Below are 16,723 nucleotides of genomic sequence, written 5' to 3'. Positions count from 1 at the left end.
GATCGCAGCATTATTGCAGGTTAAAGTAGAGCTTCTTTTAATCCATCCACCCACCCTCTCATTTTATAATCTGGAACTTTAGGAATAATATGTAAGGCGTTTGTAATGGGATTAATTTATTTTAAGAACGTGTTTCCATATAGGACATGAGTGACTGGAAATTGGACGACTCAGTAATTGGCATTCACTTTTTTTTTTTAACATATGCATCTAAATTCAGTTTGACTCTTTAAGGAATTAGCAGAGTGCCCTTGATTTATAGTCAGTGTCTTGTGGATCTGAGAGGATCTAATTCAAATTAATAATACTTTGAATCTGATTTCAGGATATTTGCACTATGCCACATATTTCATTAAGATATTATCACTCTCGTCCGTATTGGTGTATCTCTGTTTCTATCTATCTATAGTTATATCTAGAGACAGATAGATCATACATCTTCCAGCTAAATATTTTTGACATGCAATCAATAGTTATGCCAAAAGTTTTAGCACAACTAACCCAGTTCATCCTAGGAAAGGACAATAGAGCTTTTGCTCTCGCAGGGATAATTACAGAGCTCATTGTTATCAGTTCATCATATATTAATTTAAAACAATTCAATTTAAAAATATAACTGGCAGCTCTTAAGAAACCTGCTCTTTAATATTTATATGAGAGCCTTGCATAAGATATACACAGGCAAACTGTTTCATTAGCTATTTCATTAGGTCGTTTATACTAGAGTTACCAACGTTTTAAAGACTTTGCTCTTAATTTCGCTTATATACCCGACCTGGTAGAGACTTGACTTGGTGGTTTGAATTGGTACCTGGTCGGGTAGGCTAGTAACGTCCATTTATGGAAAGTTGTCAGATCTTTACTCGGTGAATGACAACAGAGAAGCAGCAGAAAAGCAAACTCAGTGAGCTGAGGATTTTATTTGGAACTCTTAAAAAAAGATTTTGTGGTTGTTGCTCTGAAATCTGCCTACACTAAAGACATCTCACGTTTCTAATAGCAGTCAGTTTATACTCATTAGATGCATTGACACTTACAGCCCCCAGATGTGTCCAAATCTTATACTGTAACCAACTGTTCAATCTTCCCTATTTCCCCAAAAATTGTGTGATCGGGCGATTGCCAGTGCAGTGCATTCAGATTTAATTTTTAAATCGGAGGGTAGCTTTATTAGCAGATAAAAATATTCATCAGATCTCTGAGGAAGCGATGATTTGCAAATGCACGTTTGATTTTTCTTTCTTTGCAATGTTTAATCATCAGAAAGGTGTGCTCTGATCAGGAGCATTTTTGAATGCAATTGCTAGTGACTATTGCTAGCATTACAATTCTTGCTTTAGGCACACATTCAATGCACAGTTCAAGAGCAGTTTATCTTAGCTTAATGTAAGTAAAAGTATAGTGTCGGATCAGTGTACCATTTGTTTCAGTTTACTTCGGGGGGGTGAGAAGTGCAGTAATAGATTTAACTCTGTCAAAGCAAGGAAATTCATACGAAGCCCGCTAATACAGCCCCTTGGGCAGCTCCACGTTTACCTTCAGAAAGATCATCCAAACATGTAGGATTTGAAGTTCATCTTTACATTGAGATTATGTAAAGCCCTTCCAAAGAAGGAACCGTATGTGGGTTCTGTGAGCAGCTGGGCATGAACTGATCAAGTCTCAGAGATTTTTTCCCCCTTTTCAGATAAACGCCTTTGCTGACCAAATTTGGCTGTCTTTAGTTACTTCTATATTAGTTTCCAATTATGTGCTGTGCAAACCAGCTTTTTGATAAACAAAACAGCAGAGCATTGGTTAAGAACACTTAAACTTCAAAAAAAAACATCCCCCTGGGAAGTGGGCTCTGAATTGGTTAATAATGTGCAGTACTTGCTAAATTGCTGACTTCCAGATGTGGAAAATATCTTTCTTGTTTAGGACCTACGTACCCTGATTGGATTACGACAGAAGCGTCACATTGGAAAGCTTTTGAGTGATGATTTAATTAACCATACAGTAGAAAGCTGTATTTGCCAGGAAACCCCTTCCAGATTTGCATAACCAATCCCTTCAGTGCAAAGGTGGAGTCTGTTTTAATATTATTATTATTATTATTTTATTATTATTTATTTTATTTTCCTATTTTAAAAACTGGTAAACTTGTTATCCCCACAAGTTCAGTACCACTCAGTCACTCTAGCTAGCTAGCTCCTTCCCTCCCCACCCCCAAGGGAAGAGAGACAGAAAAAGAGCCATTTCACCCCATGATCCATATCTGAGAACAAAACAGAAAGAATGTCAAATCTCACTTTTTTCTACAGCTATAACAAACAATTCAAATAAGATGGTTGAGCGTCGAAACAACAACAACAAAATGATCAGAAGTCAACTAGGTGCCTTTTTTTCCAGTTCAAATACAGCGTTTGGTTTCTACCCAAAATTTTGAGCTATGGTTTGCTCATCTGAAAGAAGGGGTGGAGGGGGGGACTGAGAAGGAGAAAGAGACTTTCCTGCTAGAAACCATGCTGAAAAAGCTACCCAAGTGAACGTGCCTGCAGAATCTGGCCATTAGAGCTATCTCTATAAAAAGAAGTAGGGATCTTGATTGAAAGACACAGGATCGCTCCCTTTAACTTTCAGCTCCTTTGAGTTATCCAGTTCTGTGAATGGTGTTCACCGTTTTCCGCCTTGTATCCAGTAGGATTTAGTGAAGAGGATAATGATGCCAAAGACTTGATGGTTGCGGGGGGGGGGGGGGAGGAGGGAGGAAAGGGAGCGAGGGTCGGAGAGAGGGAGGAGGGAGACAGAGCGGGAGGGAGGTGGAATTTCATTTCTTCCACTAAAGCGTTTGCGGAGACTTCAAGGTATAATCTATCCCAGATCCTTTCCCAGAGAGAAACTTGGCGATCACGTTTCCACATGATGCTCACGTTTGGTGCTCTTCAATTATCCCTCCCCACAAAGATAGGTGGCGTGTGTTTCAGGGTCTCTCCTCTCTCTCCTACAGAAAAGAAAAAGAAAAAAATGTCATTAGAAGAGGCGTAACACGTCAGTCCGTCCCCAGGTTTGTGTTTCCTGGAGTGGCAGAAAGAGATCAGTCCTAACCTGCCCAGCAGGAATAACGGTCCTTCCGACAACTCTTTGCAAGGCTTTTTACAAATTCTGCAGGAGCTGCATCTCCCTTCACCTTTTCTCCTCCACTTCGCGGCTTCTTCATGCTTTTTCTTCTCACCATTTCTGGCCAAAACTACAAACAACACTTCGCAGGTAGGTTCTGAATTTAAACAGTTCTTTCTTTCTTGTCTTTCCCCCCCTTCCCCCTGCACCGTCTCATTTCCCCCCCGTTTCCTTTCTTTTTTTTTTTATTTCGAGTGTGGTGGCTTATTCAGCTTGTTTATAGTTGGGGAATCTCATTTTGAACTGAAATGTAAAGTCACTTGGCACCAGTTTCAGGAGGGGTTGGTTCTTTTATGGCGAACCGTTCTCTGCTGTTATTCCCCTCCCCGCCCCCCCAGTACCTGTCCAGACAGGTAGTAAAGGTGTCTTTTGCAAATATGACAGTAAAAGTTTTAGTGCACAGAAAAGAATTCATTCTTTCAAACAACCTCACTGCTCTTTTATTTTAAGATTCACATAGGATCATCTTAAAGTTTGCATGTACCTGTTAGTGATTTGCACGCACGGGGCATGCACAGGGAGCACGGTTGGACAATATTTTAGCTCCAGCCTGCTTTAGAAGTCCCAGCAAAGATGTGTTTCCCCAAACAGAAAGTTTGCTGTTTTGTCTGCCTAGTCGGTTTCATTTCTTTATTTTATTTTGTGAGGCTGGATGAAGTAACACCTCAGGTTCTGGGATCCCAAAGAAAGAAGTGAAAGTAGTGACTGGAACTTAAAAGTCGTTTACAAAAAATAGTCAATCCAGCTAGGAAGAAAACCGTCCTCAAGAACCCAAGATTGAAAATTATTGGCAACTTTTCTTGTTAATGCTAAGGAGCAGAGCAGATATTGAAATACATTTAAAACAATTCGCCATTGGTCGTTTTGCATTATTACTCCAATTGTCGAAGAAAGCTCACAGGTCCGGGCTTTTATGAATTTGTTTATCTCCTACCTACTTTCATATATCTTGTGCTTGATCTGTAATGATGATGTAGAGATTACAAAATGCAGAGCAAGAAATAACTAGCAAATATAAAGTTTTTGTACGTATTCGCTCAATCTCTCCCTCTCCCACACACATGCATCCATGTCCATAAAACTACCAGTTTACTTTCTCAACATGGATTCATTTGCTGTAGTCTGTGAGTAAACATACTGACCTTGTACAGACAATCTGCATATTCACATACACTTACCTGCACATAGATTTTTAAAGCAACCCTGTTTTATCATCAAAAGCCTAAGAAAGGCGAGTTCAGAGCCAATAAGACACAAGAGCAGCATACTTAACTGATCCATCCTGATGTGAATCTTTACTAAAGTTAAAATGGAAAAATCAAAACTAAATCCACTTTGTTACAAAATGTGTGGAGACAGGTCATCAATTTCTCGGTTTTGTGTAAAGCTTTACAGCGTAGGAGTAGACAATAGATGCTGAGGCTAGGGTGGATTTTGTTCAGAAGAGCAAGGGTTAATTGCCCTTGTTTTACAGTTTGCATCTGTTACATCTTTTATAGCCCCCTGTTTAAACTAATCCTCAAGTCAAAGCATCTTTAAAGCTACAGCATCTTCTCCAAGATAGACTCAGTTTCAGGAGCCTTATATCAAGCAAACCAAGTGCTTCCCCACTCCAGTTTTGACAGATTCAGTCTCAAATAAAGCCTGCATGTGTAGACAGATATAGGTACGAAAGTTTACAAGTCGAAAAGGATATGATCATTTAGAAAGCCTGAAAACACTGACAGCAGTAGTTTTGATTTCTGTTTCTTTTCTCAGGCGGGGGGGGGGGGGCGGAAGACAGTCTGAAGCTTTGTTTAATGGGCAGGGGGAAACCCTACAATGAATATTGTCAAACTGACTAAAAAGATGACAGGGGTTTATAATACACTTCTCATTGTTGGGGCGGGGGGGGGGGGTAGAAGTGAGGTCTCAATCCTGCGCCTTACCCCACAGGGGAGGGGGGGAGAGAGAGAGAGAGCTATGTTTCTCTGTTGCTCTCAGCTTGCCGAAGTGAGCTAACAAAAATACAAATAAAGATAAAGATAACATATCATGGGAGAACAAGTTGCAATGTCAGTCTAAAGTACTTTTAGGAGGAAATGGTCCGCCTAGCATTGAGTCAAACAGCCTACTGTACGAGCCTGTGCATTCCCTCATACGGTCATGAGTTATGACTCATTTTGAAGATGTAATTCTTGTCTCTCTGATCTCCTTTGCTGTGCGATACAAAAAAAAAAAAATTAAAAACCTGGCCGGCTGGGAAGGAAGGGGATCAATTTAATCTTTGCTCCGACCTCCCCCAGCACGGCAAGTCTTTGTGTGTGTGTGGATGGGTTCCTTTTTGGGGGAATATTTGGGTTCCCTTTGGCGCCCTGCATTTAAATGGGATATACCAATGCCCACATTGTTGCTGTGTTTGGTTGTTACATAGAGTCTGCGTGCTGCTGAATCAGGGAGTCGAGTCCATGCGAACTGCCATCTGATCCACTCTTATCAATGAAGCAGCAGATCATGGCGGATGGCCCCAGGTGTAAGAGGCGAAAACAAGCCAATCCAAGAAGGAAAAACGGTAAGAAAACCCTGAATCAAACTTTTCCTTTCGACTCCACCAGAGAGATAGAGGGGGAGAGGGAGAAAAAAACCACCCAGCAGCAACCGCAGCAGCCCGGGGTTTGCTGGCGATCGCTTTCTATGTGGCGGACGAGAGATCCGCCTGTTGTATATTTCTGGAGGGGAGAGAGAGTTCAAGGGAGTCCCAGGGAAAGTGAGCGTCAAAGAAGCCGGAGGATCCCAGCCCTTTCCCCCGGGCGCAGTCCCAGTCTAACCGAGCGCTCCTTATCCGCCCCCCCCCCCCACTCACCCCCCAGACACCTTTGGAGAAGTCCGATCAAGTGGGCAGAGTCCCAGGTCTGGGGCTTCTGTAGTTTGAGTTCTGCAGAATCACTGGGCGGTTTGGAAAGAAAAGCCAGAGACTGAGCGAGAGCCCCATGCAGACTGTGTGGCTGAGAAAGGCTGAAAGTTTCTTGCCTGGGTCCCTGCTCTATCTAACGGTCCTGGGCTCTGTGTCTCTTGCGCCTGGCTTCTCACCCCCCCCCCACCCCCCCCCCCCACGCCAGGACCCGCTGGATTCTCTCTCTCTCTGTCTCCTGCTTTTTTCCCCCTCTGACCGCTGCCTGCAGTCTCAGAATTACCTCCCAGACATGTAAGTCTCACACAGACCAAAGCCACTTTCCGGCCAGTTTTCATGTTGGCAGAACCAGCTAAGCCATGGACTCTAGTGTCAGGGGAAGAGAGAGACGAGAGGGGGCGGAGAGGTATTTCCAATAGTTCCATTGGGGGGGGGGGGGAGAACCACGGAAAAACCATATTCCCTGGGAAAAAGACACCGTGAGAATCCTAAGCCACATTGGCAGGGAGTTATTTACTTTTTTTAAAAATTGTGATAGACTCGAAAATGAAACTTCCTTCTCCTTAATCATTAAGAAAACAGAATGAGTTTGCTGCCCCATTGCCCATAGTTACCCTCTCCCCTGGTCTCTGCAGGCGACTGAGAGGTTGGGTTCAATGGGACGGGGTGTTCTGGTCTGATCTCACATTTGGCAGCTCTTCGCTGGTGTGGGTCTCTGTCCCTCCCTAGTTTCTTCCTTTCTTCGTTGGTTTGGAAGTCTGCCCCCCTCCCCCAGCCACCCTGGTGCCCCTGAATGGACATCTCAGCCCCACTTTCAACAACTTTCCTCTAGAGATCAGGAGGAATGAAGATATTTGTGTGAACCTGAACCCATTTGCTTATAGCTGAGCTACTTCATTTAAGTGGAGAGGTGGAGTGGGGGTGGAAGGAGAAAAACACAAAGACAAGAGAATGTTGATTAGAAACAAATGATCCTTTCTCTCGCCCCCCCCCTACCCCCTTCCCACTCTCTAGGTTGCGCGAGTGTGTGTGTGTGTGTGTGTCTTTTTCTTGTTGTGGTGGAGGTGTCGAGCCATATGGGGGAGTGATAGAGGAATTTTAGTCAGAAACTGTTCTTTATGTTACCCTTTGTGTTGTCTTTGATCTATTTGCTTGGCTTAGTATTACAAAAAAACCCAACTAAAATAATATATTCCGAGCAGCTTCCCAATGATCCGTTCCTTGTTATCTTTTTTTTTAAGTCTCTCTCTCCCCCTCTCCCTCCCCCCTACACACACCCCGCCTTTACTCCTGTGTCTGTCATTATTTAAGGTGGTCCTCACATAGGAGACCTCCCCTTCCCCTCATCTCTGGGTAATTTAGTAGACATTAAAATTACACGTAATGTTTCCCTCTCCTCTCTTGTGTTTCTTCTGTTCTTTTTATTAAATGTTGGTTATTGATTTTCTAAAATCAATGTCTGTTGTGGGGTTTTTTTCCCCTTACAAGTATCTAAAGCACGTTGCTGATCAACTGGATAACAAAAGCTTTGTGTCAAGTAGCCTTTTTTCTTATGTTAAACAGTCATTTTTGAGAGGAAAGAGAATGAGATTTAAAGCAAGGCATCCAGAAGTGCTCTTTTGCACTAAAGAATATTCTGTTTGTTGTTTTAGCCTTCATATTTTATCCTTCTTGGTTCTCGTCATACAAGATTATTAGTTTAGCGTATTAAACCCCATCACATGTTCTGTGATGAGTGTGTGTACCAATGTGTTTCATGTTTTCGCAAAACAATTTGATCAGCAAAAATGTACAAACGATTTCCTAAAAGCTATATGATTATGTATGTGGGAGAGCTAATGAATGTAATGTGTACACCCAGTTATTGCACACAAGTCTTTAGTAACACATATGGACCGGAATGGCATATATTCCGTTGCTCCATTGAAATTGTTTTTTCGTGGGGTGCAATGACTTAAGAAAGCCAGGAGAGTTGGGAGGAGAAAGTTTAATTGCGATTGTTAAGGTAACCGATCCTGCAAACTTCATTTAAAGTGTGTGCATTGGTTGCACGAAGGTCTAACTTCTCCCTTCCCTGTCTTGCTCCAACCAGTGCATTTTTATTTTATTTTATGTTATTCCTTTTTTTCCCCATGTTTTTTTTTCTTTGTGTTCCATAATCTGCTTCTTTCATTCATTTCTAAGTCAGAAATGTTCTGGTTTTGAGAAGAAGGTAGACTTCTTTTCTTTTCTTTTTCTTTTCTTTTTTTTTTTTCTTTCCATTTTCTCTCTCGACAAGCACGTAGCCACTGCCTTTTCCTTTGGGGATTGCCCAGGATTTATCTGAACTGAGTGGATTTTTCTTCTCTTCTGGATTCATGGAAAAGATGTCACTTCTGAGCTTGTGTCTTTGCTGATAACACTAACTATGATGATGCTTATCGAAATCATATAGAAATTCCTTGGAAAGGCAATAGCATTACACGTTTTAAAAGCTGCAAAAATAGATGGGCATCAAGGAAACTAGAGTGATATAAATGTAACCAAATAGAAATGATAGAGGGGATCAAAATAGAAGAAGCCAAGTAGTACCTAAATGTGTTATATGCTCTGTGTGGGGGTGGGTGTAAGGATGGTCAGGACTCAGGATTAGAAAACGATGCTGGATAAAATTCCTACAAAGCTAAATAGGGTAGAAAAAAAAAAGCTCAGGATTTTACAAGAGAACGGGATTGATCAGAGCTGGAGAAGAGAGTGATGCAGTAGGGCAGTGTCAGGGAAACGTGTATGTGTGTGTAGGGGGTGGGAGAGGTCATATTAAAATAAATGGTAATGGGGGGAACCATCCCCAGGAAAAAAATGTTCGAGAGAAAAGTCTAAAGAGAGAGGAAGAGGAGTAAGGGGATGGAAGGTGGGGAAATCAGAGGAGCTCGCAGCCCAGGAATGTGTGTCGGTTTCAGGAAAGTTCAGTCAGATGATTTCCAGTCGCCTGACTCACTTTGTAACACTTTCACTGAAGGAGAGAAAACCCAAAGCCCCCTTCTTTTTCTCCCCACTCTGCACTTCCTCCCCACGGTGAGAGTGATCGCTCTCAGACTGATAGCCAAGCTGCTGGAATAGTCGCAGCAGCGACGTTTGAAACTTACAAAGTTTGGCGTTTGCTGTTGGTGTTGCCCCTGTTTGTAGCTGGAGCGGTCTCACTGAAGATGCTGCCTCATTCTCTTTTCCTGCTGCAGGCAGAGCCTTAGAAATAAGAGGAAGGGGACTGATTTTTCATCACTCCCTCTTTCGCCTTCTCAGGGAGAGATGACTAGGTACAAAGACGCTTTCCTTAAAACAAATCTCTCTGGCATGGCATGAATTGGGACTTGAGTTGTCCCCTTTAAAAGCAAAAATCTTTGGGGGGAGAAAGAGGAGAAAAGAAAAGTTGTGTCTAATTTTCTCCAAAGTTTCAGTATGCATCTCTCTCTGATTTCTTTGCCATCTCGCTTCCAGCTGTAAAGAAGAGGGAGAACATTCAGTGCTTTGAAGGCATCTGATCCGAAAGGGAATACAGACCAAACAGGCAGACACAATTATTCCCTTTAAGAACGTTAACCAAAAAGACATCCACCCACCTAAATGCATCCGATGAAGTGAGCTGTAGCTCACGAAAGCTTATGCTCAAATAAATTCGTTAGTTTCTAAGGTGCCACAAGTCCTCCTTTTCTTTTTGTAAATACAGAATAACACGGCTGCTACTCTGAAACCCACCTCTTTCTAGAGATGATGGGGAAGAGGGAAAATTCGAATTAACTTCACCCTTTAAAAAGAAAAAAAATCTAGCTAGAATCTCTAGGTAATGAGAAGTGGTGTTTGTTTTCCCTGATGGGTGAAGTTTGGAAATAACTAGAGTCTCAGATACAAGGGTGCTCCCTAGTAAATTTCAGGTGGTACAAGTTATAGCGGTCAACTGGGAACGTTCCTATTCCTAGTTATCTTTACAAGTGTGAAAATCCGTTGCAAATAGATTACTTTTGAAGTTGACGAGTTCATTGGGAGAATATTTTACTACTTCAAAAGGTACCTGGATATAGGTTTATTTAAAAATATTATTTACTAAATGCAAGTGACCAAGATGTAATGAATATCTGAGTATATCTCGCTATACAGATTAAGTTTTGATATGGAACAGAGGAGGCTGTTATCTGAGCTATTGATTTTATTTTGAGTTTGGGGGAAAAACGAGTTTGAATATTGTTGAATGCCACTGTTGAATAACATATGTCATTTCCAGTAATTCTTACTGTTACTGGTTTTGCCACTAGCCTCTTTAGCTATTGCACGTGATCTACAGATAAACTTTTTAAAAAATTGTGTCAAATAAAATGAAATAGATTAAAGAATTAATGACCATAACATCAATTTTTTTTAAAAAAAGGAACAGCATTGAAAGTTAATTGTTAAATAAATATATACGGTTAACTGTCCAAGGTAAATAAAATATATTGAAGATTGAGAAACAAGCTATAAAACCATACTGAGAATATTCCCTAAGAAAACTGTGTCAACCCTTAAAGTGGAAAGAAGAGTGTTGATTCTTTTACAGCAGCAGTACTTTCATTCCAAGAAATAGGAAATTCTTCGCCTCACGACAGTTTTTGGCATCTGCATGATCCCAATGCTTTTAAGGTGCATTTTCTCCTCTGAGAAAGAGAACTCTTTGTCCGTTTTTACCAAGACCACGGCTTCCCAAGGTAGACACTATTTTGTGCCTGTCACATAGAAGGGGAGTGCAGGTTTGCAGTGCTCACAGACAATTGATTGTCTGCCCTAATGTGTTTCATTTACATGTTTATAACGTCAATAGTGCTGGGGTGTCCACTGTACCATTCATTCCAGCATTCCCACAAGGGTGCAATTGTCTGAATAGCCAAGTCAGACACCTTTTTGATTGCTCTTTAGTTGTCTTTTTAGAATATAGAGAAAAAGGAGAGAAATCTGGGATGCAGAAACACTAGTTGAAAATATTTCAGAATTAAATGTCACTATTAAAGCAGATGTTAACATTAGGCAAATTATATATTTTAACTAAGATTCTAAAGGTGTTAAAAATTCAAAACAGAGAGGATGGTTATTGAAACACGACTAAATCTAGTTCTGTTGCTTATTTTTTAGTCTTTTTTACATGATTTGTGATTTTCATTTTGCTTTCAGCCTCTGTAAAAGCAGCCACCTCTTAACTCTTTGTATGCTTTACTGAAATTTGTGATTTCCCTCCCCCCCATATATTTACATATCTCTGTTTATGCCAACAGTGTCAGCTAACCACTTGGAAAATCTATTGAAAGAATATTTAGGCTGTGGGAAGTATAAACTTAAAAAAGTAAGATCCAAATATTTCTTCATCAAGCATTTTTAATGAAAAATATTATGATGATTAGACTTTCCTTGAAGCATTTTTAACTTAAATAGCTGTGTACCAACTTCCTATGTCTTTGGTTACAGTCTTCTCATGCTGTAAGCTCTGAGCAGAGTGTTCCTAGGAGTTCCAAAGTCAATAAAAGATTACTTTTTAAGGTGTGCTGTTCTGTTTTTATATGCCACACTGTCTTTACCATTTAAGTTGCTTCTGAAGGAGGCGAGAAGTGATTGCATATGTCTACAATTTCATGTATGAATAAATAAACCTCATATCTTATTGAATCAGATAAGTTATATGTGTAATATAGCCACATATAGTACATATGGATGCACCTAGGAAATAAAGGTTTCCTATTTCAGACATGGTCCCTTTCCCCCTAAAAATTTTGATCCCAATTGCTACAGTTAACCTATTTAGGCCATGGTCCATAAGGGAAGATAAGCCTAACTCCTGTGGCATCTAATCGCCAGGGGGGACAAAACTTTTTATAATTTTGTTGCAATTAAACATTCTCTCTCTCTCTCTCTCTCTCTCTCTCTCTCTCTCTCTCTCTCTCTCTCTCTCTCTCTTTGGGGGGGAGAGGGGATTGTTTATAGAAAGATTTTTTTCTCCCTAACAGGGAAGACACACACAGTAGATGCACCGTTAGCTGAACCCCTGACACGGCGGTCTTTTGAATGCCTTAGGTATGATTTCACTTTCGCTCACATCAATGCTGACCTGAATGCCTTTCATATCTGATCCGCTGTGTCTCTCCCAGTAAACATCCCCTGAGGGGAGAACAAAGAAAGGAGCTCTTCTTCTTCTTAATCACAATTCAGCCCATTCACCGCCGGCAGGCTACATTTGCATTCTGCAACAGAAAGCCAAGATGAAAAGAAAAAAAAAAGAGAGTGAGAAGAGGGGGGAAAAAGCAGAAGGGTGGAGGCTGAGTAAAATAACTTAGGTGTTTGTAGCTGTTTGTTGGGCTTCCCCTAGTTACAAGCCTTATATAGATCCTGCTCTACCCAGCCTTGGCTCTTCTGACAGGCAGATAGTGTTACAAGATGGCATGCCTGTGCTATTCATGGCCACTCGCACTAACACTTGAGGTAAAAAGTGTCAGAGAGGGATCAAATTCTACTCGGAGAAGTCTGTTATAGTTAGGGTCAGGTGTGTGTACTCTCGGCTCTTGACTGCTGCCTATTATTTTGTTTTAATTACTATTATTGTTTACTCGCCATGACCTTGGGGAGTGGAGGTGAGGGAAATGTGGTCCACGCAGATGAAAAGATAGCAGCGAAAGAATTGTCCTTTGGACAACAAATATTTTTTAGTGGTAGGATGAGTTGGGCTGGCGTGTTTCTTTCCCTCCAGTGACACGACAGGAGAAAAGGGGCAACTCTTTGGGAAGGAAAAAGCTTCCCCAGTTTTGAGGCTGGCAATATGTCACATTTGCTGGCTAGAGGAAAAGAATAACAACCCCAAAACAAACAAACAACCTCCCCACGCCAACAACATCACAGAACTGTAAAGGGGGAAATGTTACATTTGTGTAAGTTTTGTTAGCCAAGTTTTCTCGTTTCTTGCATTCACAGCCACCTCCATATTTTTCCCCCCAGATTTCTTGTCTGTTTGTTTTCCAGAAGCCACTCTGCGTTTCTTAGTTAGAGACAATAAGACAGTATGAAAATTTTGTTGAGGTTTTGGTTATATTCACTTTTTCTCACCAAGAGAAGGTTTATTTATAACTGGATCCTGCTTACTGAGAAGTATTTTAGCCCTTTCAGGCAGACCTGTCAAAATTTCCTGTGTTGTTTGCCTCCATTTGCAACACGTAAAAAGTAATATGCAGTTGTTTGTGTTAGAATAACCAGGATAGTGCAGAAATCTTAAGTGACAAGTTTTCAACTATACTATCTCCCGCCTACCAAACTGTCATTTTTCAGAAACCGCTTTTTAAGATACTAACAGGTTTTTTTCCCCCAATCAGCAAATAGATTAAATGTGCTAAAGCAACTTTGAGAGAGAAGAGCAGTTTGAACAATAAGAAGCGGGGAGGGATGTTTTATTTTCCTTTTTACTACTATGGCAGATTTCACTCCTAAGGAGCACACTAACCGAGATGTTACCAGTTGAACAGAAGCATGTGACATAGATTCCGGATTTTTTCCCAGAAGATTTACAGAATTTACAAAAAGAGATTATCTCTACACCTTCCACCCCCCCACCCCCCCCCCGCCTACCCCCATGACCCAAGCAATGGAGGATTTAGGCAGATTTACTTCAGTAAACACCTTTGGATACTTGGGGGAAAGTAGGAGTCTGTTTGCAAAAGGAGGCTTTTGTTAAGTGAGGTGCTGGGATAATGCTTTACCAGGCAGCTGTGATATTAACCTACCCAGTAACGCTGGAAAACTGTTTAACTCTTTGTGTGCTATACACTTGCACTCATCAGATAAGACTCGTGTTCCCAGGGGGACTTTCTTTGGAAGTTCCAAGTTATGATTGTTCATATAGCGGTTTGCATAACAGAGAGAAAGGAATGAAAGCCTGACATTTTTGAGACCATTGAAGCTAGTCAACCAACAACATAGTTGTCTCATTTATAACTGAATCATTTGGACTGAGCTGTGGCTCCAATCAGGTTTATGAATGGCGACAGTTATACCAAATGAACCTGAAAACAAAATCCTTAGCGCATATTGAGGATTAAAAAAAAAAAGTTTGTTAAACTTAAAAAAAAAAACAGTTGGAAAACTTTCAGGCACTCATAGTAAATCTTTAAGGTGATTTAGATTAATTTAGGAATCTGTCTTGAACAGTAAAATAGTCTTTTCTAAAAAAAAAAAAAAAGACACTGTAGACTTGCAAACCTGTAAGGGTTGAGGTCTGATAGCCATATTATCTCTGTTCCCATCTTTGAGGAAACCTGCAAGGTTTTCAAAGCATATAATCATTTGAAACTACACTTTCACCTTGTAAGGCTGCCCCATTTCATTGCCCTACCGCGGTACCCCACTTATGCCGGGAAGGCGTTAATAATGGGTTATTTTTTGCTGGGCATAAGAATAACTTTTCAGGTGTTGCTTTTTTAGTTCAAATAAGATTGCCTTATTTCGTTTTCAAAAAGTGTAGGTGTCAATGTTAGAGCAGCCACAAATGTGTGAGAAAGCAAAGGGTATGAGACATGACAGAATTAAAGGTGTTTGCTATGTTGTTACCCGTGTGTCAAGCTGCAAGCTCCCTTTGTCATAGCCTGCTGGTGATTTGGTAGTGCAGATCCACATCCTGTCTAGGTGATACAGCATTTTTTAGCTGTGGGTTTTGATGTGCATGTGCGCTCATTGCTACTGCAGCCTTCCTCCCAAATTCCATTAAAACACCTCAGTCTAACACGCACACATCACTACCTCCAGCCTTATAGAAGGACACCGTGCACTCACATCCCAGGGCAGCAGCGTTACAGTATCTGGCATGGCGTGCAGCTTGGCAGCGATGTCATCTGCCAAATCATCCCATAATTACGTTTTATGTTATTTGTATGAATGACCAAGCATGCAGTATTCCTTTAGAAATCAAAGGCAGGCTTAAAATGCGTTTTTGAATACTTTCAGACCATGGTCAGGTCACAGTTTGGGAGATGAATTAAACTGATCTCATTTGTGATCTAATTGAGGTTGGCAACGACCTTAGCAGTAGCAATAACATACAAACAGAAATCAAAGGACAAAATTCAGCAAATCAGAGCTTTCGCTAGAAAACTGCGAGGAGTTATTTCGTGGTTGCCAACAGAGAAGTTAAACTTTGTCCTCTTTCTCAGCAGCAGTGCAAGCTTTGCATATTTTTCGGGTCTTTCACAGGAAAGTTGGGATAGACACACATACAAAGAAGACAAACGAGCAGTGCCTCCTCGGGTACGTAGTAAAGATAGGAGCGAGACATAGCCACTAATCACAAACACGTATGTTCCCAGCGAATCCAGTGGTGTAAACTGAGAGCTGATGTTGCTTCTGAAAGCTAAAGTGTAGGAGGAGGAAGAGAAGAGGAATGGGTTTAAGGAGCGACAAGAGGAATAGGTCGAGAAGCTCAGTTTAAGCAAATGTTCCAAGTAGAAACTCAAGTCAGCGTCCTATCTTTACATCTGTCCGTGCGGATCGCAGGAATGTAATTATCACGGCGATGTAGGATTGTTTACAGATTTGGTTATTAGTGTTCTGAACTTGCTTTGCTGGGGGAAGGGGGGGGGGGGAGCCTGGAGTGCTGTAGCTTTGTAAGACAACACGAGGCAGAAATGCTTGTCACCTGGCTGTGAGTGAGTTAGAGATGAGGCCCCTTGTTTCAAAGGTCAGAGCCAGCTCCGAAGCTTCTTCCGAATTTGCCCAAAGTTCACAAGGTGTTTGGGTTCCGTGTCTCGCTGCCGAGAGCCGAGCCGAGCCCAGCGTCCCCATAGATTGAAGTAGTGATGTGTTCAGAGGGTGGCTTTGGGCCAGATCAGCTTTTCCCTAAGATGAGAAAACAAAGGTATTTCAATAAATTATTGACAGAGACACGTCTATAAATCCTGGAGAGCTGTGCAACTGAGCACTGTGGACTCTCCCCCACACACGTCTATCTTTTCTACACTTAGCTTTGTGTGGTCTCTAGGAATGTGGGTTTCACGAGGACCCCGAAACTACGTTGTACCAGATCTCTCTCTCTCACACACACACTCACACTCCCCCCCCCCCCCCCCAGCTGCTATACACGTGCGTGTTCGCCTAGCTGGAACCTTTACAACTTCGAAGTTTGCTAAGGAAGCCGAGCTGAGGTGTGCCTATGGTTGCCAGCGAGCAATTAAAACATAACTGGGAAGTTTAGAAGACTCCTTTACACCTTGATTGCGGCGTCAGAGGGGTACATAATGTCACCGCGCCAGGCAAGGGGAAAAGACACTTCGCCTGGGCTGTTCTGCCACCAGAGCTAGTGAGTCCAGGTGCTCTTTGTGTGCTCCCACCTGGCGTATGTCTTCCGTGGGAGGCTTGTGCTGTGGTGGCAGGCGGTATTTTGCACACCGTGGCTCTCTTTTTGGTGGCAGCCAGCAGTTCTGTGCTACTTCAGCCTCTCATGGCGATAGGAGCGCGCTGGTCTCTCCACGTTTGATTGCTGGGTGGGACAGCCCTGCTAGCAAGGTCACAGGCAAGAGAAAGAATCAATAACAGATCAACAGATTAAGATATCATAGCATCTAAGGTTTGTACGGGGCCCACCCGCCCCAAGGAGTGGATACATTTCATCCACTTCAAATGGTCCGGCCAATACGCTAGTCATTT

General features: G+C 41.8%; 1 protein-coding gene and 1 long non-coding RNA gene across 6 annotated transcripts in view; one reads left to right on the top strand and one right to left on the bottom strand.

The window, feature by feature from the left end:
* Positions 1-1,924: 1,924 nt before the first annotated feature.
* LOC140895526 (uncharacterized) lies at positions 1,925-3,743 on the bottom strand. Its single transcript, XR_012154232.1, has 2 exons — positions 3,644-3,743; positions 1,925-2,983 (listed from the first exon to the last, which is right to left on the bottom strand). It is a non-coding gene; the product is annotated as an uncharacterized lncRNA (long non-coding RNA).
* ZEB2 (zinc finger E-box binding homeobox 2) overlaps positions 2,817-16,723 on the top strand; it is a 131,631-nt gene continuing 117,724 nt past the window's right edge. For 2 of the 5 annotated variants that reach the window (XM_073305415.1, XM_073305411.1), the window contains exons 1-2: positions 2,817-3,249; positions 5,573-5,710. In XM_073305415.1, coding sequence (XP_073161516.1) covers positions 5,638-5,710 — 73 coding nt within the window. In that variant the 5' untranslated portion in view covers positions 2,817-3,249; positions 5,573-5,637. Of the gene's footprint in view, positions 3,250-5,389; positions 5,711-11,325; positions 11,394-12,051; positions 12,119-16,723 lie in introns of those variants that run through there. The other 3 variants (XM_073305414.1, XM_073305413.1, XM_073305412.1) reach the window with 3 other exon arrangements.

Source organism: Lepidochelys kempii, chromosome 11 (genome assembly GCF_965140265.1).
Source record: "Lepidochelys kempii isolate rLepKem1 chromosome 11, rLepKem1.hap2, whole genome shotgun sequence".
NCBI classification, from domain to species: Eukaryota; Metazoa; Chordata; order Testudines; family Cheloniidae; genus Lepidochelys; species Lepidochelys kempii.
This window is presented reverse-complemented; position numbering and strand designations above follow the sequence as displayed.